The 27,264-nt window shown below is 34.7% G+C and overlaps 1 protein-coding gene across 6 annotated transcripts in view; it reads right to left on the bottom strand.

The window, feature by feature from the left end:
* DYNC2H1 (dynein cytoplasmic 2 heavy chain 1) overlaps positions 1-22,051 on the bottom strand; it is a 289,185-nt gene extending 267,134 nt beyond the window's left edge. For all 6 annotated transcript variants that reach the window (XM_081063149.1, XM_081063152.1, XM_081063150.1 and 3 more), the window contains exons 1-13: positions 21,707-22,051; positions 18,052-18,222; positions 17,004-17,139; positions 15,255-15,373; positions 14,116-14,260; positions 13,126-13,358; positions 10,900-11,034; positions 10,681-10,794; positions 9,747-9,858; positions 9,292-9,416; positions 7,974-8,149; positions 3,909-4,104; positions 421-516 (exon numbers count right to left, since the gene is read on the bottom strand). In XM_081063149.1, coding sequence (XP_080919275.1) covers positions 421-516; positions 3,909-4,104; positions 7,974-8,149; positions 9,292-9,416; positions 9,747-9,858; positions 10,681-10,794; positions 10,900-11,034; positions 13,126-13,358; positions 14,116-14,260; positions 15,255-15,373; positions 17,004-17,139; positions 18,052-18,222; positions 21,707-21,901 — 1,953 coding nt within the window. In that variant the 5' untranslated portion in view covers positions 21,902-22,051. The remainder of the gene's footprint in view (positions 1-420; positions 517-3,908; positions 4,105-7,973; positions 8,150-9,291; positions 9,417-9,746; positions 9,859-10,680; positions 10,795-10,899; positions 11,035-13,125; positions 13,359-14,115; positions 14,261-15,254; positions 15,374-17,003; positions 17,140-18,051; positions 18,223-21,706) is intronic.
* Positions 22,052-27,264: the final 5,213 nt, after the last annotated feature.

Here is a 27,264-nt window from a genome sequence, read left to right as displayed (position 1 = left end):
AGTTTAAAAACTATTCTAGGTTTTCCTAATTTCATATGTGTGGATATTTCAATAAGTACAGACAAAGAGCAAACAATCTTAAATTATAAAATCAGGAAGTGATGGAAGAACACTAAAGAGTCTTGTGTATAAGGACTTCACACTTCAGTAAATAAGTAAATGTAATGGCACACAAATTGTACACTATACAAACTAATTCAAATGATCAAAATCAGCACCAAAATATGTGAAATATTATAAGCATTTAAATCTACATTTGGAAAACAATGTTACTTGTTAAAAGTGAAGTAAGTCATTGGGGAGCAAAATATAGCCTTAGATCAATGGCTATATTAAGCTGAAGGGTATTTTAAAAAACTAAGAAATAAGAAACACTTCACATGTAAAATATAATTATAATAACATGAAAAGTCCATTTACCTTAATTATCTGTTCAAATGCTAAGGCAGATTGTAACATCATTGGTCTCTGACTTTGAATCATTTGTTGATCGATAGAATTGTAAAAATGTGCCACCTACAAAGTAAAAGTCCAATTAGCAAAAATCAATAATAAATAGCACACTTAAGTTTTAATTTTATTTCTTTTACTTCATTTTTAACTGTCTGAATGGAAATAATAACTTTTCTCAATTCTAAGATTAAAAAAAAATAGTTTTTCATCTCCATTATTGCATTTATGCATGTATTATTATACAAAAATCAACAAATACGTGTTGAGTTCCTGTAATATGCTAAGTCATGCCCTGGGGGCTGATCGAACAAAGATTATAAAACCTAGTCCCTGGAATCAGAAGTACACAGTCTTATATGGGAACATAAAAGAAACCAGTAAAACATGCTAAGTGCTAAAAAACTGAACTCTCTATCCTTGCAATTCTCCAAACCTGCTACTTTCTTTTTCAGTGTATGATACAATGATTATCCATTTCTCAGATCAAAAAACAAAAACAAAAAAACTTGGGAGTTGTCCTTACTTTTCTTTCGTATCCCATATAGTCTATTGACTATATACTTTCAAAATATGTATTGAATCCAACCACTCCACCCACCTCCATCCCTCCCACCCCAATCTGAGCACCCTGTTCTCTTGACAACGCCAGTGCAACAGTTTCCTAACTGGTCCCTCTGTTTTCAATCAGGGCCTTCTGTTGTCTTTGCAAAGCCTTTAAAGCAGCCAGAGTGGTCCATTTTTAAACATAAATCATATCACATATTTTGCTTACTCAGAACCTTCCAATGACTTCCTAATACATTTGAGAATAAAATCCAAAATCCCCAAACTCTTAAATCACAACCTTCCCATGGTTTCCCAATACACTTATGAATGAAATACAAATTCAAAATCCACATCCTTACCTGGCACAAACATTTTACATGAACTGGACCTTAGCCTTACCACAAATCCCTCCCTCATTGCACTGCTACCAGATTTGCCTCATTGCTGTTATTCTAACCCACCAAGTGAGTCTTTTCTCAGGAACTCTGTATATGTCATTCACTCCAGCTGACAGCAATACTCTTCCTCCAGATATGTGCATGGTTCTTTTACTCACTTTATATTATGTCTCTTCTCATTCATCATGTCCTAACCTGATCACTCAGTATAAAATAGCAGTCTTTGTCAATCCTTTTACTACATTTTACTTTTCTTCAAAGTACTGATCACTACCTAACACTGTATCATTTATCTATGTCTTTGTTATCTGTCTTCCATACTGGAGTGACAGCTGTAAGAACAGTACCTAGCAAATAGCAGGCACTCAATAAATGTCTGTTGAATTAGTCAGTGAATCAAAAAAATAGAGATACCTACAAGGTACAGTGGTAGACAGAAGAGGACACTGTCAACTCTGCTGGGGGGAAAGGAGAGACTCTGGGAAGAAGATAAGTGGATACTGTCGAGAGAGCCTAAGGAGTTTAGGAAGACTACCTTTTAATTTTTGTATCCCCAGCACCTCATAGAATTCTTGGCACAGAGTAGGTATTTAAAAAAATATTTAGAGTCCTCTTCTTTCCACTAATACGCATTAAAATATGGTTTATTTGGTGGGAGATACCCACTCCAATTATTCTGTATCACAATAGCAGTCCACGAAAAAGCCCAATGAGAAAAACCAGAAGCAACAGAACATATACTATTACAACAGTCCAACCCTACTGCTATCTGTCCAACATCCTACTTCACACTCCCTACTCTAGCTAAATATCTGCTCATAAGTAAAGGTATATATAAGTAGATTTTCCCAGTTGTTCGTCCAGGGGTAAATACAAATATTAAATGTCTATTCTTTCATCTCTTGAGCTCCTATTGTGTTAGACTAAATACTTAGGATACAAAAGAGAGCAAGTCTCTCCGCTCTTGAGTATGTAGTACCTCTATCTGAAATGATCACCCACCAAATCTCTGTGCTCTTGAGAAAACACATGTACACTCTTCCAGACTCACATCAAACATCATTCCTCAGTAAAGATTTATCTGATACTACCTCTATCATTATCCAGGAAAAATAACTGAATTACCACCTCTATGATTTCACAGGATTTTCTGAACATCCATAATATATCAAATATTGTTTTCTATTTTGATAACATATCTGTCATCACTATATGAACTGTAATAGAATAAATATGGGCTTTGGAGTCAGAAAGACTTGGTATCAAGTCCCAGTTTTATAACTTACTGCGTGGCACTGGGAAAACTATATTACAAATCTAATCCCCAGTTAGGTCAGTAATGGGATTAATTGAAACAGCAAAAATAAGGCATCTCTAGGAGCTTCCTACTTAATGAGAATTCAGTGTTTAGTTTGCTCTCTCGCAGTAGACCAATGGTTCTCAACCACAGTTAATTTGCACCCAAGGTGACATTTGGCAATGTTTGGAGATTTTTTTTTGATCATCAGGATATGCTACTGGCCAGAGATGCTGCTAAAAACATCCTATAATGCATCCATTCCCAAAAGAATTGGTCCAAAATTTCAAAGGGGATGAGGCTGGGAAAACCTGCACCAGAGTATGATAATAATATATTCATTTTTATATCTTCACTACACTGTGACTGACGGTAAAGCTGTTCAGTTAAACAAAAGAATAAGTGAAACACCAAATATACAAGATACTGTTCCTGCCCTCTAAGATCTAATAATGAAGTGAGAGAAAAAAATGGGGGAAAAAAGAGTGATTTGCACACTGCACACAGAATTTGGAACAATCAACTAAAAGCAGACACAACAAAGTGAAATGTGAGTTGGGAACTAAAGGACGACTTTGAGTTTTCTAATCAGAGGGAACAAATAACAGTGCATGGAGACATGTTCATAGAAGAGCCAAGTTTTCATATTATTCAAGCATAGGGTGCAATATGAGGGGAAGGTCACAAGCAGTAGTTATTTAGGGCATAATTAAGAAGGGTCTTCTGTACATGATAAGTAGATAGACAATGAGGTGATAATAGTTTTAAAGAGGTAAATGATAGATGGCAATGTGCTGAACAGGCAGACCAAGGAAATGACCAAAAACAGTGACCAGTTTATCAGCCTGTTAATTCCCTAAGATTCTGTCCCTCAAAAGCAGGCAGAGGACCCTTTAATTAGAAGGCCCTTTATGACCCATGCAAGTAACATGAAAAAAAGAGAAAACAAGCTTCTATTTTTCTAAATGCTTTTAAAATGAAAAAGCAATAATAATAATAATAATAATAATAATAATAATACCTTAAATTAATAAATTTCTATATAGTTTACAAAACAAATTTTGTAATTTAGCCACTTAGCAAACCATAATTTCACAAGACTTAATGACGTTATTTTATTAACTTAAAAAATCAGAAGTAGAAAACAGAGCCCTTAAAATATTCTAATGCAGTGAACTCAGAATAGACATGTTTTCAAAAATATAATTTCTTACTTGTTTAAGAATAATCGCTTGCTTGCAGAATTTCTGTGCAATGTTTGCAACTTGTTGTATTTTGGCAGGAATAACAAAACCAAGTGCAGAAAGCTGACGTACTTCTCTCAAGAGAATCACCAATCGATCTGAATAATGTACTTTTAATGATCCATCATTAGGATCCAATTCCATAATTCGACTATTAGCCTCAATACTACAAAACAAAATGAACAATTTTTTTAAAAAGCTTTTCTTTTTTAAAGATTTTTTTGGGGGAAAAGAGAACAGGACTTTATTGGTGAACAGTGTGTACTTCCAGGACTTTTTTTTTCCCAAGTCCTTTCAATCTTAGTTGTGGAGGGTGCCGTTCAGCTTCAAGTTGTCCTTTCAGTCTTAGTTGTGGAGGTCGCAGCTCAGCTCCAGTTCCAGTTGCCGCTGCCAGTTGCACGGCATGCAGCCCACTATCCCTTGCAAGAGTCGAGGAATCCATGCAGCCCACTATCCCTTGCAAGAGTCGAGGAATCGAACTGGCAACCTTGTGGTTGAGAGCCCACGCTCCAACCAACTGAGCCATCTGGGAGCTCAGTGGCAGCTCAGCTCAAGGTGCTGTATTCAATCTTAGTTGCAGGGGGCAGAGCGCACCATCCCTTGCAGAACTCCAGGAGTTGAACTGGCAACATTGTGGTTGAGAACCCACTGGCCCATGTGGGAATCGAACTGGTAGCCTTCGGAATTAGGAGAATGGAGCTCCAACCGCCTGAGCCACTGAGCTGGCCCAGAAATGAATAATTTTTTAAGTTTTATGTTCTAACTCTTCTGACTGATTAAAAACACAAGTTTTTATAACTTTTCTTTAGATACAACATTAACTCAAAGTAAAACAAGTTAATTATAATTTTCAAGTTATTTTTTTCACAAAGTATCTCACAATTAGGATCTTGATAATAAATTGTAATATCTAAAATATAACAATATTTCAACCAAACAGTTTTGAAGTTAGAAAAATCAATCCCTCAACCTACAGCTAAGACTCAAAACTGGCATATCCACCATAAAGAGAAAAGGTTTTGATTTTCTAAAAGGTGCTTTTATATGAGCATATGTGTATAAACATGTATATTTTTTTTATTTTATTTTTTTTATTTTTTTTTTTTTTATTTTTTTTAAATTAATTTTATTGGGGTGACAATTGTTAGTAAATTTACATAGATTTCAGGTGTACAATTCTGTATTACATCGTCTATAAATCCCATTGTGTGTTCACCACCCAGAGTCAGTTCTCCTTCCATCACCATATATTTGATCCCCTTTACCCTCACCACCCACCACCCACCCCCTTACCCTCTGGTAACCACTAAATTATTGTCTGTGTCTATGAGTTTTTGTTTCTCATTTGTTTGTCTTGTTCTTTTTGGTTTATATACCACATATCAGTGAAATCATAGGGTTCTCTGCTTTTTCTGTCTGACTTGTTTCACTTAGCATTATTCTCTCGAGATCCATCCATGTTGTCACAAATGTTCCTATATCATCTTTCCTTAACGCCGAATAGTATTCCATTGTGTATATGTACCACAACTTCTTTATCCATTCATCTATCGAAGGACATTTTGGTTGTTTCCATGTCTTGGCCACCGTAAACAAAGCTGCAATGAACATTGGCGTACACGTGTCTCTATAGAGAAATGCTTTTATATTTTTGGGGTAGATACCCAGGAGAGCGATTGCTGGGTCATATGGTAATTCTATTCGTAATTTCTTGAGGAACCTCCACACTGCCTTCCATAGTGGCTGCACCAGTCTGCATTCCCACCAACAGTGTATGAGAGTTCCTTTTTCTCCACAGCCTCTCCAACACTTGTTACTATTTGTTTTGTTGATGAAAGCCATTCTGACTGGGGTGAGGTGATATCTCATTGTGGTTTTCATTTGCATTTCTCTGATGATTAGCGATGTTGAGCATTTTTTCATATGTCTATTTGCCATTTGTATATCCTCTTTGGAGAAATGTCTCTTCAGGTCCTCTGTCCATTTTTCAATTGGGTTGATAAACATGTATATTTTTTTTACTTAGCCTACCTTGTTCTTTAAATACCTTTTATTACAGGATGAATGATGAATATCAAAATGGTAGGGGGAGTGATAGTCAGATGTTTCATTACTCTTTGTTTCACTACCTAAAGACTGTCCTTTCTTGTGTTTCTTGTAAAAGCAACAATAGCAAATTTTACATTAGGGGCCTCAAGTCCACACTGATGGTGAAAATGTTGAGCTAAATGAAGAATAAAGCATTCTGTTTTCGTGACTTGTCTTTCAAGTTCATGTTTATAGCATTCTCATTCTCTTAGACCACTTTCATAATTAAGAGAACTTACAGGTCTTAGAAAGTAAGCTACTGAAAAGAAAAAGAACAAATCTATCCAGCCTATTTAATAACACAAAACAAAGAGTCCTAAAAAGTACATACTTTAAAATGGCATAAATATTTAACCTAAACTTTCCTATATAAACATAAAGCCTGCCAGAAAATTATTATGACCCTTTTTGCCTTTATTGGAAACTAATCTCCACAATGAGTTTCTACATACCAGCATATCCCGAAATATGTTCCAAAACACACTGATTCTATGGGACAATAATGGGTCTTACAGGGGGCGGGGGGAGGAACAGGAGTCAGGGAATTTCGTCATCAAATGGGAAACCCTGGGTTGAACAAAGTTAAATAGGCTTCTTTACAGCAGGTGTCATCCTTTGGTATGCTATCATATACAGTGGGTCACCACCGGCACTATAGAAATAAAACTGCGTATTTTCCAAAACTAGTTAACTAGTTAATTAGTTAGCCTGGAACATCTCTCATATTTTAGGTACAGAATAGAAAGGGAAACAGTTCAATGACATGAAGTTATACCATGTTTCCCTGAAAATAAGACCTAGCCAGACCATCAGCTCTAATGCGTCTTTTGGAGCAAAATTTAATGCAAGACCGGGTCTTATTTTAATATAAGACCCAGTCTTATTTTAATGTAATATAAGACCCGGTAACATATAACATAATATAATATAGTATAATATAACATAACGTAGCATAATGTAATGTAATGTAATACAATGTAATATAATGTAATACAATATAAATAACATAAAATAAACACAAAAAATATAAAAATACGTAAAATATATTAAAAATATATAAAATAAAATAAATATAAAAAATAAAATAAAGTATATAAAATATATAAAACAAAACAAAATATATAAAATAAAACAACATAAAAGAAAATATAAAATACATAAAACAAAACATATAAAATATGTAAAATAATATATAAAATAAAACAAAATAAAATAAAACACAACAAAACATAAAATAAAATAAAACCAAATAAAACATATAAAGCAAAACAAAACATACAAAATAAAACAAAACATATAAAAATAAAACAAAACATATAAAACAAAAACAAAACATACAAAATAAAAAAAATAAAACAAATCATACAAATTACATAAAACAAAATAAAAAGCAAAACAAATGAACAAAACAGAATAAACAAAACAAATAAAACAAAACAAATAAAACAAACCAAAACATAAAATAAAACAAAACATATCATATAAAACAAACCAAATCATATAAAACAAAACAAAACATAAAATAAAACAAAACATATAAAACAAAACATAAAAAACACATAAAACAAAATATGTAAAATAAAATTAAAAAACCTATAAAACAAATAAAAAAACAAAATAAAATATAAAATATAATATCAAATAATACAATAATATAATATAATATAATATAATATAATATAATATAATACAGTATAATATAATATAAAATAAAATAAGACCGGGTTTTATATTAATTTTTGTTCCAAAAGACACATTAGAGCTGATAGCCCAGCTAGGTCTTATTTTTGGGGAAACACGGAATAAAAAAAAAAATTTCAAGGAGCAGCAGCAACTTTGAAGAAAGGGCAAAGTAGAGATGATTAATTCCATGTCGTCATTTGGATTAATAACATAGGAAAAAGACAGTCTTGTGTAGGTTTCTCTTTTGAGTCTATTTATACTTACCAAAAACCAGATCTAGAATCAGACAACCCAGACTGAATATCCCTGGACCAATCATCAAATTGTTCTTGCTCATATAGCTTCAACTGGTCTAAGAGATCTTCAGCACTTCGATGGAAAGATCGAAATCCTGACAAGTCAGACAAAAGAGCCTCTGCTATCTTGATAGTATCATCCACCTTAAAAAGCCAGATGACAAGAACATTCATTATTTAAAATCTATAAAAATTAGCATAAAATAAGCCCCCTTCTCTGATCTGTGATTCAGAAATTATTTTCCCATTCAACTATAAACAGTAAAATAGAAGATTTGCCAGTGAATATAAAAATATCAACCCCTATTTTACTTCTGAATTATACAACCTCAGAATAGCAAAACACAGAGGATAACACATAAAAGGCATAATGTGAAAGATAAGAAGGAAAGTTCAGCAAATCTCCAAGAATACAGCAATACTCCTAAACATGTTAAGTAGTCATGGGTCCTTTGCCAAATGCTCTGGTTAATAGCTCAAACAATAATTAGGCCAATTTGAATGGCAATCAAAGGAGAAAAATGCCTTGCCTCCAAAACTGCAGAAAAAACATTGTAGCACCTTGGAAAGGTGACTGAGAAAATTAAGCAGAACATTCCAGAAAATAAAAAATCAAAAATACAACTGTAAGTAGAACTCCCTCTCCCTCTCATGCTAGCCTTTATAATGTTCTAGGACTGCTTGCTTGCTCTTCATCACAGATTAAAACCAACTGTATATGAGTTACATGTAAGACATTGTCACCTACTGATTAGTAAGTATGTAAGATTCTTACATCAATTTTGACAATGTTAAAATAATAGTCCTTTAAATCTATAAATTACTGCCACTACCTAAGGCAATGAATGCCATAATTACTTTTACATTTCCTTTAACTACCTTTCAACCTAAAATGATTTACTTATATAAACATAACTTGTTGACAAACTTCCCAACTACCAAGATTTTGCAATGATACATTTCAAAAGATTTTCGAAGGATTTTTTTAATGCAGTGTAAAGGATGCTTTTTTTCTTGAATATTTTTTAAAGGGCACTTAACTGGAATAACTACAATTGGAATGGTAAATTATTTGATAATTATCTCTCTATAGGAATGAGTAGAACAATTAGAATCTCCTCAGCATACCTTTTCAGAATTTTACATATCACATGAAAATTAGATGGATATGCCAAGGAAAATAGAGAATGGTTTTTAATGTTTTCACTACAGTTCTAGAGTGCCTTCTACATTACTTTAGCACATTTTACAATTAGTATTCTTCAACTTTTATTAAAAACAAATACCTTTAGTTCCAACTGGCGAACCCAAACTATATTATTGACAACTTCTGAAAGGTTTTTGCCAGAAAGTGGTCCAGATGCATCACCAGGAATTCCTCGGCATCGATTCTCAAAGTCTAATCGAAAATCTATAAAATTTATATCAAATAAATGATTACACACACTCAGCAAAGATTTCCTAAATGCCTTCTATATACCAAGCACTACATGAAATATTGTAGATAGAAAAATACTAAGAGCTGGTCTCTTACCATATCAAGTGACACAGAGAAAGAAAATAACCAATTAATTAAAAAATCTGTCACTTATAACAGAGATAGTAAATTAATCTTCAGCAGATAGATGTCATAAAATGTAGTCTTAACCATAAATGGTATAATCATATATACAACAAAGAAAAAAGTAACCCATAAAAATAGTTTCTCAGGCAAACACTGTAATCTCTGATAAACTTTTACCTTTAACAGAGTCCACAAGTCTTGCCAGTAAAGTTTCTCTTTCTAACATCAATTCTTTGCTTATAGTTGGACGCTTCACCAACTCTTTAAATTTCAGAAATGCTTGAAGAAGCTGATATAAAATAAAATAAGTATATGTTCATCCCAAGTGGATCAACTTGGTAAATACATACACATATCCTAAAATAGCTTAAGGTGTCGCATCCAGCTCAACACAGGCAGTGAGCGAAAGAGAAGGGGTGGCAAAGGGTTAAGAAAGAAACAGAAATCAAGAAAGTTATGAAACAGGGGGCCAATGGTTTCACAGCCTCAAAGGAGTGAGAGCCCCAAATCGGGCCACCTTGTGCCTTTTATTGATGCACACACAAGAAAGCAACACTGTTTCCTCCAAGGTCTGTGAATTTCACACATTATACTAAAAAACTGATTCGAACTAATTACCCTTGCCTGCAAGCAGTGGAACCGGAACCGTCAGTCTCAGGATGTACCTCCTCAAAAGACAAAACCTTTATGCTGAAACTTACTGATATGAATAGATGGAGAACTGTTATTATCACATCATTGAATCTCTTCCCAAGCAGGTGTGGGAAGGAATGAAGCCACAGAGGCAGAAGCTCTCCTTAGTCGGGGGAAAGTAGGGGTCTATGCCCACCTCCATCAACCCCATGGGTTCTCCTGTTGGTCCCCACACAGCTGCGCCTGGCTTGGGTTGTTCCCCCCATGGGGAATTTTACCTGTCATTGGCTGACCAGCCATCCCCTGGGGCCAAACAGGAAGACATAAGGGGTAAGCACAAAGGTGAAGCAAAGTCCCTGAAAGGATTAGTCTCACAGACTCTCCTTTCTTTAGGGTTAGGTACGAGTGGACAGACGGGTAGGATGCTGCGTGAAAACATTAAGGGAAATATTAAAAGTGAAATATTTCAATATATTACCTGCTGTGGACTATCTTGAATTTCTGAAATATAATTTTTCAATTTTCCTGCTATTTTTTGTTCCGTGGGTGCAATGATTTTTTCATATTGGGATACTGCAGCTTTCCATAAAGGCTAAACAAATTATCAATATTGTTAGACTGTAATATTTTTTAAATCTGCTGGTAAAAAGAACAACACAAACAAAAAATTTTATAGAGAAACACATATATATTTAACCTCAGTATATGGATTATATTGCACAGGATTCAGGCCAGTGAAAGGTTCAAATACTCGAGCCAGGCATGTGATTTTGTCTTCACTAGCAGGTAAGAAATAGAGAATCTTCTCATGAATTGTTCTAACAGCCAAGACCTAAAATATAAATTAAAAAAAAAAAATTTATTTAAATAAATGAATCTGCACAAATAGGTCTATGAACGAAAGACATTGGGCAAAAATTTCTTTAACTAGGTTTCTGAAATTAACAAAACTGAAACTATAATTTTGAGAATTATTACTCATCAATAATCAAAGTGATATTCAAAGGCATATGCTGTAACATCACAGTACTATCAGTGTGCTCAAATCTAGTGAAAATATGTAAAAATCTAACTATTTTTAAACTATGCTTAAAGCTCATTTAAATCAAGTTTTAACATCTCCCCTCCTTAATACAGTAAGTCTGATTTTCATAATTCTGCATTAAATTTCACTTCTGATAATGGAATGATAGGTTAACAACTCTATTATGTATAATTTACAGAGAGCTGAAAAACATTGTATTTTGCATTTAAAATTTCCATAACCATCAAAAGTTGAAGTAAAAACACTATAATCTTCTATTTGAATTGGAAATATCAGTACAAATTCATGATTTATTTTTCTCTTGCTAAAAACAAAAACACCATTTTATAATCCTTATTGAGAAGGCCTAAAAGTATTGATAACTACCATTTTCACTAAAAAGAACTAGGTTCTTTGAGAAACGACGAATTCCAGGAATGAGACAGAAAATGTACAAGATGGGTTGGTATATTTTGGGGGGTCTGGAAGTAAGGAAATTATTAAAGAAATACTGGATTCATGTCAAAACAACATAAAAGCCAACTTAAAGGGGGCACTCACTGCCCAAACATGAAACAATTTGAATATAATTGCAATGAATGGAAACACATAAACTATAATAACTCATGGATTCATATTCACTGCTAAAAAACATTTCATTGATTGCCTATAGAACTTACTATGACACTAACTTATTCATTGTTCTAAAAAGTTTTAAATAAAAGGAAAGAAGCAACTGTCTATACTGCCATTCTTATACAAACTATAATATCAAGGTAACTAAAAAATTGATGACAAAAAGTTCTTCCATCTTCACTAACAAGTGCATAAAGAACAATTAGAAAATCACCAGTTTTCAACCCTTCATAATCATCAATAGCTGCTAAAATCACTAAGAAAAAAATTATGGAGAACATTATAACAGATGGATCAGGCTAAACATACCTGAACTCACTTATCAAACTAAAAGTGAGAAAAAAATATATAGTACCACCTATGAAGCAGCCTGATTCAAGTAAACCTACTTTTAAAAAACTTTCTGAAACAATGAAAAAAATTAAACATTGTTTAGATACAATATACTACTAAGAAATTGTTGTAATTTTGTTAGATGTGATAGTGGCATCGTGGTTGTTTTAGGGTGAAAGTATATGATTTCTGGTATTTATTGACTTTAAAAATACTCCTTTAAAAAAAGGAAGGCTGGGGAAACAAAGATGGAATAAGTACTGAATAATGTCAATGGCTATTGAAACTAAGTAATGGATACACTGGCAATCATTATACTATTTTACTTTTATGTATATTTGAAATTTTTTGCGATGAAAAATATTTTTTAAAAATCCCCAAAGAAGTAAAGATCCCCAAAGAAACCCTAAGCAGAAAAGAGCAACGTCAGCTATGCTATCTTTGCATATTCTCATTTTTGCCTAATCCTTCAAGCTAAATATGTAAGTCCTATACTGAAACACTAACTTACGAAAATTAAGCAGCTGTTTCAAATATTTCTACTGAGTACCCCCTAAAAAGCTGTCCCTGATTAAAAACCATTTCAATAGCCAAGAGAATGTCTTGCAGCTTCCATACATGGACAAGTGGGTTGATTATCTTTTTTATAACAAAGGAGACCAAAATAGAAGTTCACAACTTACAAGGTGAACAGCCACACACCAAAGAAAGGAGATGGAAACCAGCACTTAGTTAACAGCCCCTGTGCAGCTGGCACTGTACCAAATGACGCCATAAATTATCTTACATGAACTTTAACTCTTATTCTCTCCCAAAAGTATAAATAGTTTATATCAGATGTGTAGTGCTTGTTAATTACAAAATCCATTCACAAACAAGAAAGGACCTACTTCACACTTAAAGACAAAGAGCCAAATAATCAACTGATACCTCTTCAAGGCGTTTGCCAAGTTTGTCAAGTGTTTCAGGAAAATATTTTTCATTTTTCCATGGATGAGGAACATAGCGCTGCCACACCTGACCTGTTAAATACTTGCAGGCAATCACCCACTGTTCACAAATTGAAATGCCAGCTTTCAGATTTTCTTTCACAAGATAATAAGGATCTTCCCATAGGTTCAAAGTTCCCAACTTTTTCTGAACAAATCTTCCAAATGAACCACCTAATAAAACATAAAGCAAACTTTTAATGGATATGTCTTTTACAAAATAATTATAGAGTACATGCTTGTGACAAAATTAAAATAATACACAAATTAGCAAGCTAAGGATCTATGAAATACCAAGGCACACCCTTAAACTAGAATTGTCCATAACAAATATTTTTCAAAAACATAAGTATTTTTGCATCTCACAATATATCACGTACATCTTTCAAGTGTGAAAGATGTACATTTTTATAAAGGCTGCAGAGCCTACTGTATGGATGTAGCATTATGTGACCACTTCTCAATTGCTATTTGTTTCTACTCTTTCACTACGAACAATGCTGCAATAAATATTCTTACACATACACCTTTATGTACTTGTCTAATATTTCCTTAGGATAATAACAGGATTTCCTTAGGATAATAACAAGAGGGTCAAAAAGTATTGGCACTTTTAATACTGACAGATAAGCCAATATAATATTAAAGAAGTTTTCAGTTCATTACAAAATAAAGTCTAAATTAATTCATACACAAGGACCTAAAAATCTATGTAAATGTAGTTGTATTAATGGTCAAAGAATTTGACACATATGATTTATATTAACCAACTATATACAACTGTCTATTTAAACAATCCTGTATTTGCTTTAAGGGTTACTTTAAGCAACAATTATTACATGAAGGAGCATTTTAAGTAGGACTTAAAGAAAACAGAAAACAAAATAAAACGGGCTTCCCAAATTTCACAAGTTGATTTCTTTGCTAGTACCTATGATATCTAAGAGATGTAACATTCGTGACTCAGGATAATGGTCATGTTCTGTTTGTCTCCAGACATCGTCGACAACATCCCGAGTCGTCTCCACCAAGTCAACCACTTCCAGTAAGGACAGACCATCCAAGTTATAAAACTCCTAAAACCAAAACACACTCATTTGTAAACATAATCAAATTCATACCTTGGGCAATATAGTCAAAATATTCTCAGACTTTTTCAACTGCTACAATTCTAATATGTGCCATATTATTTTCTCCTCCTTCTTCTACCAGATGATATATTTCTTCTTCACGTAAATACATTGTAAGTTACTTCACAGACATAAATTTCACGAAAGCCATAACAAACATAAATTGCAAAAAATCTATTCATTTAATTTTACCCTTGGCCTAATTTTCTTTAAATGTGGACCCATTTCTTTTACTTACCTAATACAGATAGACTTATCACCATCTATACCTTCCCATTGTAGATGACATAGTTATTCATTTACTGTGCTACATAAAGTTATCAACAATACCATCATAGTACAAGGTACTATTGTATAGTACATTTCATCACTGTTTCAAAAAAAGCTTAAAATCACTTCAAACACTTCATTAACATTATATTATTGAAATATTATTGGGAATAAATAGAAAATTACTATTTATTCATTTTGAAAAAAAGACTTTTTATAACCATAATTAAAATGGTCACTTATTTAACCTCTCCGTAGATACATCAAGGAATAACCAATCAAATAAGTATTAATATAAAACGAAGACTTTTTATATTACAGTTACTTCAAAACGCTAATTTGAATAAAGTGAACATTCTTTCAAAAGAACATATATTATCTCCATAAATACACCTTGTTAGTGTATTAGTATTTTCCCCCTATCTACTACAGTAATTATGTTTTGAGAAAAAAATATTTACTAAAGATTAAACTTTTTTAAAAGTTTGGATTTCTAAGTTGTACTCATGTTAAATACACACCTTAAGCAAACCCTGCTATATATGAAGGATATATTTTGTTGCAAACCATCAACTAATGATTTTAAAACAGAGGTAACTCTTATTAAAAAATAGAATCCTAAAGTACTTTTATCAAAAGCCTAATATATAACTATGTATGAATCACATACTCTTGCGATTGTTTCAAATAATTCTTTAAAATAATTGGCTCTTTCTTTACTAATCTGTTTATTTCCACGATGACCTTGTTCTATCCAAAACTGGAACTCATCATTTGGTGTAAGAATACCTGAAAAAGTGAAAAGGGAAAAAAAAAATGTATCAATTGAAAATGAAAAGCCATAAAGTTATCTGGTTCATTACGCTGATTTTGCATATTTCATACATTCATATATATAGTCCTTTTTCCTGAGGACGTACAGAAAAAAGTTTTACAATTTCTATCAACAGAAAATTCTTACTTAAATCCACTAAAAAAAATAACAGCACCAAATTTATACTTTATGTCAAATTTATTGCTCAGTATGCTTGACTGCTATTTGCTTTAACATACCATTCATAACTGAACTGCCAATCTGCTTCTTACATCAATGATTTTGCTGCTCAAACACTAGGCTTTTCTAAATCTAATTCCAGAGAAATGCATCATGATATTGGATATTACCCAAATTGGAAATGATTATAATTTAATCAATAAATGTTTGCAATTCAATTTCAAAATATAAGCAAATTAAAATAGTTTTACTTTTAAATTTGCATTTAAATTTCCCAGTGAACTAGGCAATCTCTAGTTGAACAATCACATGCTGGAAATAAACGCACTATTTTTTCTGGGTCTATAGAATTCAAAAAACATCTAATTTACTCCTCAAGCAAAGAATAAAACTGTATGTCTACTATTTTAAAATAATGACTTGTGTATGTCATGCACTTCACATTACTTGTTCATATGAATAATAATTTATCAATAGCTACAATAAAGCTATAATTACCTTGAGATAAAATACATTTTAAAATAAAAGTCAATGGCCTATTATCTTTGCAAGTACACCATTAGGGTCAATCCTCATTATTTGTGGATTCTGTATTGAGGAATTCATCTACTTGCTAACATTTAATTAATTTACTTGCTAACATTTATTTGTAACCTAAAATCAATACTCGCAGTGCTTTTTGTGGTCCTCTGCGAACATGTGCGGAGCAGTGAAAACTGTAGTCTCCCTACACTTAGGGCAACTCCAAGTTGAGGTTGGGAAAAGGCACTGCCTTCTTGTTTCCTATCTTCTAGTAAATAAGTCCTTTTTGTAATCTATTTAGTGGCACATTTTTCACAATTTTGTACTTTCTGTTGGAGCTTTTGCTGTTTAAAATGCACCCCGAGCATAGAGCTGAAGCACTGTCCAGTATTCCTAAGCACAAGCATACTGTGCTGAGCCTTACAGAGAAAACACTTGTGTCAGATAAGCTTCATTCAGGCACCAGTTACAGTGCTGTTGGCCATGAGGTCAATGTTAATGAATCAACAATATATATTAAATAAAGTGTCCTTAAATAGAAACGCACATATAGCAAGAGCAATTGACAAAAATGTTATGAGCCGAGGCTCATAGGACCCTAACTCTGTATTACCCCTAGGAGCTGTGGTTCAGCATTCGCTACTTCAGTGTACACGGTGACTTTACAGAACCTAACTACTGCAAATAACAAGACTCAATTATATTTTCTATTTCCATGAACTGACCATTGTTAAAGATGACATTTTCCTCTTCTCCAAATGCATATACATCTATTTGTTTAAAAGAAGCTTAGGCTCAAAAAAGATACAAAAGTGTGGAAAGAAACCGTTGAAGAAATATATTTTCTAACGTACTAATAAGACAATCATTTTGACTTTCTGTAATTAAGTTATGGTTATATACCTCGTGTGTCATCTTCCTTCAATTTCAATTTTGATGAATTAGTGTCTGATCTTCGTAGAACTATACCCAACCCAGCTTCTAGTTCACTTAAAAGATTCTGAAGTTTGGGATCTAAGTTTCTGCTCCATTCCTGATCCTAAATAAAAACAGACAAGAGCAAACATTGATCAAAAGCTTGTCAATTTAACAGGCTCCTAAAACACAATCAAAGAACTAAGTCGAAGTTCACCTATTTCACTCAAAGCCTAACACTACCTACATTTCATAAGAAAGAAAAGTCTCTATAGCAATGTGAAAGCTAACGTGGATTGCATTTTATACCTTTCTCCAACTTCTGTATTTGTCAACAAAGCTTACTTTAACTTTTTAAAAAACTAAAATACTAATGATATTAACAGTAAACAAAATAAATTTTTATGTTTGTATTTATGAAAATATTTATCCAAATAACCTAGGTTAAAAAAACAATAACCAGGGGGGCCCAGTGGCTCAGGCGGTTGGAGCACCTTGCTAACGCCTAGGTCGCAGGTTCGATTCCCACATGGGCCAGTGAGCTGCGCCCTCTACAGCTAAGACTGTGAACAATGGCTCTCCCTGGAGCTGGGCTGCTGTGAGCAGCCAGAGGTCTGTGTGAGCTGCTGTGTGCTGCCTTGGGCTGCTGTGGGCTGCCGTGGACTGCCATGGTCTGCTGTGTGCTGATGTGTGCTACTATGAGGGGCTAGTGGCCATGCTGGCCGGCAGCCGGCATGTGGCTAGCAGTCGGCGTGAGTGGCCAACAGCCATCGTGAGAGGCTGGCAGCCGATGAGAGCTGCTGTGAGCTGCTGTGAGCAGCTGACCGACGACTGGCAACTGACTATCCCAGCTTGGGTGGAGCGCAAGGCTCATAATACCAGCATGGGCCAGGGAACTGTGTCCCACACAACTAGACTGAGAAACAGTTGCTTAAAAAACCGGGTATTGGGAGGTTTAGGGGGGGTGATGGGAGGGTTGGGGGGGTAAGGGCAAAAGAAAAAAACAATAACCATATGGCTACTTTAACTTACTCACCTTTAACAATACTGGTGCAAATACTTGCCGTACTGCTTGATAAAGGGAATTTATAGGTGATTCTAACATAGATGAAACAAGAATGTTGTTATGCAGATTCTGATCGGTAATTACTTCAGGTCGCAGCTTGAAAAACACCAGCACTTTATCTTTTGTGTCAGCAAAATCAATCTAAAGTGATAAAACAAATGATTTTTAATGTTATCTTCATAAAAGTTAATATTTGAAAGAAATGTTCCCTCAAATGTTGTATCACTGTAATTTTATCCCTTGGGAAAACAGTTACTTTAAAATAATTATATATTATAACCAACTTATCTCTGCTCCTTAAGAATACTGGGGTTTTAAAACGTTTCCCCACTTACATGTGATTGTAATATAAAGCTACTTTGATAAGTGATTTATAACCAGAAAGCACTATATAAATATTGATGACATACACTGCTAACTATTCCACTCTAGCCAGATTCAGATCAAAGCTGTGTGCCCCAGGTACACACTGATGAGTAGTATACTTCTCCACTCTACTCCAGAAAGTCTATAACAAGGACGTTAATTAATTATCCCCTTACCTGAAACTACCATTGTAAAAGATGTTTTTTCAGTTGTGCATAAACTCAAAACTATCAAAATGAACTTAGTTGTCTCTCCGAAAGTCATCTTTACCTGAACCAAAATTTTTTCCTTCAATTTGAGCATCAAACTTTTTTATTAAATTGTCATATAACTAAGTTATTTAAAATTGAAACTGAATGAGCTAAATTGGAATTCACTAAAGCAACCATGTTTAAAATAGGTCAGTTAATAGTAATTACTTCATTAGCTGAAAAGTATACTGTCTAAAAGTTTTTGCATTACATACATATTTTCGCAGTTGTTATTTCTTTGTCCAGGAAGAGAAGCCTATTCATTAAAAAGCTTTCAAACAAGTTCACTGCTATGTATGAAAAACACCTTATGGATGAGTGAGCTTCTAGATGCTACTTGCTCCTTCTTTTATCCCAATCATTATGTTTTCCAGAAAATGAAACTATCAGTTTCACACATTGGCATTATATTGCTAGTATGATCATTTTATTCCAATTACAAGCAAGTGGGATAACAAGATGCAGATCTGTAGATTTGAAAAATTCACTAAGTAGTACATCCCCTTGTACTTCCCCTTCCTACCTATCTGAAAAAATAAAATTCAAAAATACACATCCGAATTCAAAAAAATAAAATTCAAAAATACACATACCGTACTCTGTTTGGTATGGTAATACCAAACTTCAACTATATCCACTGGCCAAGGCTCCCTAAAGCATCCATCAGGACAATAAGTTTTGTCCTCGCCAAAGTCAGAATTAAACCAAAGGCTCATTTGGCTACAGGTGTACAAGGTCCTAAATGATCAGCCTGTGACGCAACTCCCCACACTCTCTAGATATTCATTAAACTTCAGCAATCATTCTGGATTTTTTTTTCCTGCCCCTTGAAACCAAGGTGAGACCCAGCTCAGAACCTTGGTACTTACCATTTCTTTTGCTTAAAACACTCTTCCCTTAAATCTTATGTATGCCTATAAACTCATCATTCAAATCTCACTTCGAAAGTCACTAATCCAGACAGGTATTCCCTCCTACTCTAGTTTCATACTGTTCCCTATGCCACCTCTATCACTAACTTTAACACTATTTTTAGTGTTAACAGCACTTACCAACACTCAAAATTATGTCACATTATGTATCTGTGTGTATCTGTTTAACCTATTTTTGTCCATTCAAATGTTACTCCTTGAAGACAAACTCTGATGTGTTCCTGGCTTTATCCCCAGCACCTGGGAGAGTGCCAGACCTATACCATAATTAGGTACTCAATAAAGACTTGTTAATTTATTAACTAATTAAATCATGCTGACTCTCAGACATCTAAAGTACAATTTAAGACATAACAAAACATTTTCAAATATGACTAAAAAGCTGTAGTGTGTTATATGACTAAAAATAAAATATTAATACATTGTTGGGCTCTACTAGTAATGGCATTCACTTTCAAAAACAATAGCTTCGATTTTCAATATTGAACCCAAGATACATTTTCACAAATTCAAACCGCTCCTTATCTTGTTTCCCCATTACACTCTATCTAAACTTTCAGTGGCATTTGAAACAGTGTGCCCTAATTTTATAACTTGTTGAGTATATGTCTTTCATTGTAGGCCACTGGAGTGAGGCTCTGGAAGGCAGAAGTCGGGAGTCCTATTCTGAATTACACTACCCATTAGAGAAGTGGAGTAGTTGACACTTAGGAAATAAAAATCGTTTCTATCTTACAGTGTTGTTGTAAATATTAAATGAGCCATTATGCTCAAAGTGCTTAGAACAGTACCTGACAGTGTAAAGAGACAATAAATGTTAGCTATGATTTCCATCCTTTTTATATTTTTTGTAAACCTGCAAGCCTAGCAAAGTGCTTTGCATATACTAAGTTCAAAATGAAAGTTTACTGAATAGAATTGAATTAAATCCAAGACTAAAGATTCAGTGAATGCGGTGAACGATTCAATCATCCTACAAAAACGCACTCAGTGCTGGCTGTGTGTCCAATACACGTAGAGATATGGGTGCACATCAAAAAAAGAAGTTTAAAAATGTTTGTGATTTGTTATCTTTCATCCTTTTACTGAGCCCCTTTAATATGTATATACCAGGGACATTCGGAAGCTTTTCATCTTCAATACTACCCAGAATATACATAGACAAAAGGGTGCCAAAACAATGTATACACATTTTAAGAAAGGGAAATACTTTAATTGTAATACTCAACATACTGATAACAAAAGATGAATACAAGTCCCATGTGACTTCTGCAATTACAAGAGGTGCTCAAAGTGGTTACCATCAGCGTCCAGACACTTCTGATTATGGCGAACTACTGCTTGAGCATAGATAACATCTCTTAAGATGTGTATACATTTTTTTGGCACCCCTGGTATATACACACACACATAGATAATGTACGTCGTATACATACCAAATACTTGTATATATATTAACTTACTAACATATATGTTAACTTATATATATACATCCTAATTGTAAATGCAACCATTTTTTAAGCAATCTTGCCAGGGGAGGTAGCAGCACAATAAGTAAATCAATATATCACATATTGTACATCAAAAAATAATTCAAACTTTGTATCATTTCGTAAAAGATTTGAATCCCTAACTAATCTTTCCCTCGAGCAAATTTAAACTTACCATGTAACCCAAAAAAGATACACTAAAACTGGCCTCAAAAAAAAAAAAAAAAAAAAAACTCAACAAGAGGAGAGAAAAATATTTTTTAATAACTAAATAAGGTAAATGTTGGGGGCGGGGGTGTTTTTGTTCGTTCGTTTGTTAGAACCCATCTGTCGTCTTTAGGAGGAAAAACATCTAGGAAAGAATATAATTGTTCTGCTCAGGTGTGTGGACAGGCAGCGTCCTTTGGTCAGGACGTCGCAAGCTCTGAGTCTACGTGCTGAAGCAAGAGAACAGTTCCGCCAAGGCGGAGGCAGCCTCTGGCTCCAGAAGAGGGTCCGACCTGGGAGGTTGAAGAGGCACCGACATCCCCCCGGCAGAGACTGAGGCCATAAAGGCAGCTCGGGGCAGGGGTGCAGGGAACCATACCGTGTTGGAAAAGTTGATTCCGCCGTCGGATCGCTGCACCCTGAGGAGCATCTGGTTCCCATCATCCAAAAAGTTGTTGATTTCAGGACGGTGGTACAGCAGTGCCTGGCCCCCGAGTTCCGACACCAGTCCAAAGTAATTCTGGGTAGTAGTGAAGATGAAAAGCTTCCGAACGTCCCCGGTCCCGCCCGCCATGATTGTGCAGAGGGGGAGAAGGGAGGGAGGGCAGGAAAGAGGAAAGGAAGAAAAACAGCCCGGTGGGAAGGGAAGGGAAGAGCGCAGCGTGTCCTAACGCAGCCCGCCCGGAGGCCCGCAGCGCTTGGCGGTTGCCAGGGCAGTCGCTATGGCGACGGAGTAAGACGGGGGCGGCGCCGCCGGCGCGCGGTGTACGCTACCCTGTCGGGCACGCGCACGCAAAGCTCCCGGAGACGACCGACCACCTCCTAGTCCCTTAGCTGCTCGCCGCAGTCATCGATGGCAAGGGATTCGGACAAGTTTGTGGTAGGTAGCAAAACCTGACGTTTATTCTTTCTACTGGTTTCTCATAACGCTTAATTAGAAGGGATACATCTAGTTTTAAAGGGCAGCAGCCGTAACGCAGATTTAGGAGGACTGGGTTCTAGTGCTCCCTCTCTACCTGCACCCGTTAGCAAACCACTCTTTCAGCGTCAGTTTTCACATCTGTAAAATGGGGCAATACTATCTAGGTTGTAATGAGAATTTAAGAGATTACTAAATAAAAATCATTTTCTAAAGAGAATAATAAAAAATAGGAGTTTAATACAATGCTAATTTTCTTTTTCAATCTTCCTCTGCTCCTTTCTGTGTTGGTTAATTTCCCACCATTATTTTTATTTTGTTAAACTATTATTAATGTCAGAAAACTTTAACCACCAATGTTTCATCTCAGTCATTACCAGAACACAAGCCATATTTGTAAAATACCAAAACATACATTGATACGTATTAGTTTATGTTATGACAAGCACAACAAAATACTGAGGAAATAAAGAAATGAATTCAAGCTTCCCCATTTTCTAACCCATAGCATCACTATAAACTACTAAACTGCTGATCATTTATCCCAATATTCATCAAAGACTCTGAATTCAATAACTATCTTCTAAAAATATTTACTGCGTGCTGCTATGTGCCAAGTAATGAATTATGCTCCGGAGACAGAGTCTTGGCCTCAGGTTTTTTGGTCTGATCAGTCATCATCCCAGCCCTGAATTGAGCCATCAGCCTAGAGAACACAAACATATACAGACTTTTTATTTGCACTCAATGATTACAACTTCCTCTTAAAATTATATTCTTTGGGAATTAGAGTCTTTTTATCTACCGAGCGTCTTAAGATTTGGGAGTGGGAAATAAAGAGAGCTAAAGTGCTCTAAATTATAAAGGGAAATGAATTCAAATTCTCATAAATAATCCAAGAGGTGGGAGAGGAATCAGTGAGGTGGGATGCTGGCCACTGGATGGAAAAAATCTAAACAGGAGCTCAGGGTGAATGGGTAGCCAAAAAGCATTTTAAAAGCAAAAATGGCTAATGAGGATCCGGAGATTTGTGCTCTGCAATGAGCATTAAGACCCTTCCCAAAGTCCTTAGGGGAGTCTCCATTACCCACAAATGCTTAGTCTAGGTCAGTTGTTTTGTGGGAATGTGTGAAACGGATGTATTAACATCCGTGGCAATGTGGTGAATAAAAAGGCAACACATCTAGGAACATGAGTCTGGAAAGCTGATGAGATTATGAGACTGTCATCCTTTCAGATATTTTTAGAAAACTTGAGTAGACTTTGGGCTTCCACATGAAATGAAATTTGAGTGTTTGAATCAAGTTTAACCCATATATCAAGAAACAGAAACTCCACTTGACATGTAAATCCCATGAAGGTAAGAATCCAGTGTACCTCGTTCACTGTGGTATATCCAGAATTAAGCATGGAGTGGAAAACAAGACAGATAAGGCCCCTTTACCCAAGTTAGCTTCAGTAAAGAGGAATTTCAGATATAAATAATACACAAGGCCACAGGATAGTAAGTTATAGAACCAAGGTTCATAACCAAATCCAATTCTGAACCAATCTCTAGGTACTAAATCACAGCAGTAGGCAGCCAACTACCAAAATCCATTCTCCCCTTTCACAGCTAATAGATGGCTATTAGCCATCAGGCATATCAGGTATGCCCATTAACTAATTCTCATCAATGGAATTTGAGCAGAAGTAATTGTGATACTTCCAAAGCAAAGTTTTAAAGAAGTGAGTGTACCTTCACCTTTTGCCAACTGAACATAGGTAACAAAGCTGCAAGAGATGGCAGAACCATCCTGAATCAGTGTGGAATAAAGCCAGCAATTGTTAAATAAGGAAGAAATTCCTTTACTGTGTTTGAGCCATTTTATATTATACATGTATGAGTCTGTTTTTTACAGTCATTTAGACCACGCTACCCAATAGAGTAATTGATAAAAGCAGTAGGATGCTATTAAAAAAATATATATATATAGGATGGGCATCGATTTCGCAGTTGGCCAGCAGGTGGCATGAAGACAGGTAATGTGAGCAGGAGGACAAAGGACAAAACCTTTCTAAGCCAGTTTCCTAAATATGTCTGTATTGGCATTTCTCAGAGCATTTTTTTATACTTTAAAAATTATTGACAGAGAACAGGCCATGTGAGGACACAGTGAGAAAGTGGCCATCTACAAGCCAAGGAAAGAAACTGCAGGAGAAAAACCAAACGTGCAGACATTTTGATCTTGGACTTCCAGCGTCCAGAGATGTGAGAAAATAAGTTTCTGTTGTTTAAGCCATTCAGTCTGTGGTATTTTGTCAGGGCAGCCCTAGCAAGCTGATACAGGGAGTATTCATTTCAGAGAACACCATGAAAAGATCCAGGAGGGAGCAGAGGTATGGGAGTGTGAATCAAGAGAAACATAGATATTACAAGTGAAAGAACTTTAACATAGTTCAAATTATCTTGGACCACTAATGCACTTCTCTGGAGTTAAGATATAATGATTTAAAGTTTTTATGTCAGAGATAATTGCTGTATTGAATAAGTAGAAGACCTTTAAGTAACTGGGATAGAGAAGGGAGCTGACTAAATTTCTTGTAAGTCTACTCTTTATATTATGTGTTGGTTTTGTATGGTATTTCTACTATGCACATACAAGCCATAAAATGACACCACTTCAAATACTGTGATATTACATTAGCCTACAGTAGTGGTGGCAAACTTTTAATTAGAGTTAGATAGTAAATATTTTAGGTTTTCAGGGACACATGGTTTCTTTCTCAACAACTCAGTGCTGTCTTTATAGCCCCAAAGCAGCCATAGACAATATATACCATCATGTTTCCCTAAAAATAAGACTGGGTCTTATATTAATTTCTGCTCCAAAAGACGCATTAAGGCTTATATTCAGGGGATGTCATCCTGAAAAATCATTCTAGGGCTTATTTTCTGGTTAGGTCTTATTTTCGGGGACACGTGGTATATACAAATGTGTATGGCTCTGTTTGAAAAAAATTTTTTTAAAGAAAAAAAATTATTGAAGACTCCCAAAACTTGTTTCTGTGTGTTATTTCTATAAATATCTACTTTAATAGACATTGAAACTGAGACTTTTAAAAATATTTATTCATCTATTTAAAGTCTATGACTTATTAATATAAATAACATATTTTTATTAAAATAATTATAATTCCAAAAACAAAAATAAATTTGATCAGAAGAGTAGCATTATTTTATATTATTGTGAATCTCTTTAATTTACACCTTAGTAGAAGATCGCTAGAATCTCTATCTTCTTCTGCATTTCATCTCTTGTAATATGTTGTTTTGGTTGAAGTACATGGGGAAAATCTGGTCTCACAGATATGTAGTTTAAAAATGGAAAAAAATTTTAATAGCCTTTTCAAATAGTTGCGAATATTCTTTATTTCTAAACTAAAATTCCTTAAGTGGTAGTTTAACTACTTAAAACTACTTAAAAGTAGTTTCTTACATTTCTCAAATTTCATACCTTGTGGAAGTCCAAAGTTTGCTCAAGATTTCTGGCAATTCAGAATCTGGAAATATATCAATCACCATTTCATACTCAGCTACATTAAAATTCCACCTACATTATCTTGTACTCTGGATCTTCTACTAATGAATAATTTCGTAACATTATGCATTGGTCTTTTGGAAAATAATTGGTTCACTGAGCATCATGCAAAGCTTCTAAATGTTGATACATTTCATTTTACAATATCAAAAAAAAATCATAGTCGTTAATATACCACTGATCTCACAAGAAAAAGTCTATATGTATGGAGAGGTTATCAAACTAAGTAAAGAATTTGAATTTTTCCAAAATTCAATATTTGCATGTAAGCTTGAATTCTAATATTTGCATGTAAGCTTGAATTTCATAATTGGCAACAAATACCATCAGAGGTTTTCTTTGAAATGACAGGCTTATTTTGTTAATTTTGAGAAAAATGTCTGACAAATACTCAAACCTTAATAGTCTTCAAGTAAAAATGGTATTCCAAGAAAAAAGCTGCTAGTTTAGATCACAACTCTGCCACGGGTTCTTTTCTTTAGGACAACCATTGTACTTCACTATGCCACAGAAGTGCTTTATGCATATTTCATTTCATCATTCAGATTATTGACATGACTTGTTCTGAAGGTTTGAGAGCTGATAAAGTCAATATTTGCTCCTTCTTCAAGGACATTCTAAAGTGAAACTGGAATCTCTTTCTGTGATTGGATGGAGGTGAAGAATGGATGAATACTAGAACAGTATGGCACCCCAGCCTTGATGTGTGCCAAGGTGCCAGTAGTTTTAGACACTGTATTGGTTTTCCATTGCTGCATCACAAATTATACAAATTTAGTGGCTTAAAACAACACCCATTTATTAGCTTGCAGTCCTGTCCATCAGTAATCTGCTAACCGAGTGTCTGGTTCTCTGCTAAGGGTCTCATGACACTTAAACGAAGATAATGGCCAGGCTGAATTCTTATCTGGAGCTTAGGGTCCTCTTCCAAGCTCATAAAGTTGAGGAAGAATTAAACTCTGCCATTGTAAGATTGAGGTCTCCATTTCTTTGCTGGCTGTCAGTTGGGGTCACTTTCAGCAACAAGAAGCCACCACAGTCTTCACTTCCATCTTTAGAGTCAACAATGGAGAACTTCCTCACACATCAACTCTCCTTTGTGCTTCAAATATCATATAACAGGAATGACCCCTTCCCTTTCAAGTTGCCTGATTAGATCAGGCCCAGTGGATAATCTTTATTAATTCAAAAGTCAACTTATTAGTCGACTAAGCATGGGAATGATATCCCTTTATATGCCCAGGTTTCACCCACACTTAAGTTTAGAGTTATACAAGGAAACCTGGGGACCATTTTAGAATTCTGCCTACCACAACCACCATTGCTTTTAGATCAGCAATGCAAATGGCAAGCATAGTAAAAGAGTTACAAAATGCCTTAATATTATTGTGAAAATAGCTTGACCTCACAGACCCCTGAAAATGTCTCAAGTTTCCT

The sequence above is a fragment of the Rhinolophus hipposideros genome (assembly GCF_964194185.1).
Source record: "Rhinolophus hipposideros genome assembly, chromosome: 10".
NCBI lineage: Eukaryota > Metazoa > Chordata > Mammalia > Chiroptera > Rhinolophidae > Rhinolophus > Rhinolophus hipposideros.
This window is presented reverse-complemented; position numbering and strand designations above follow the sequence as displayed.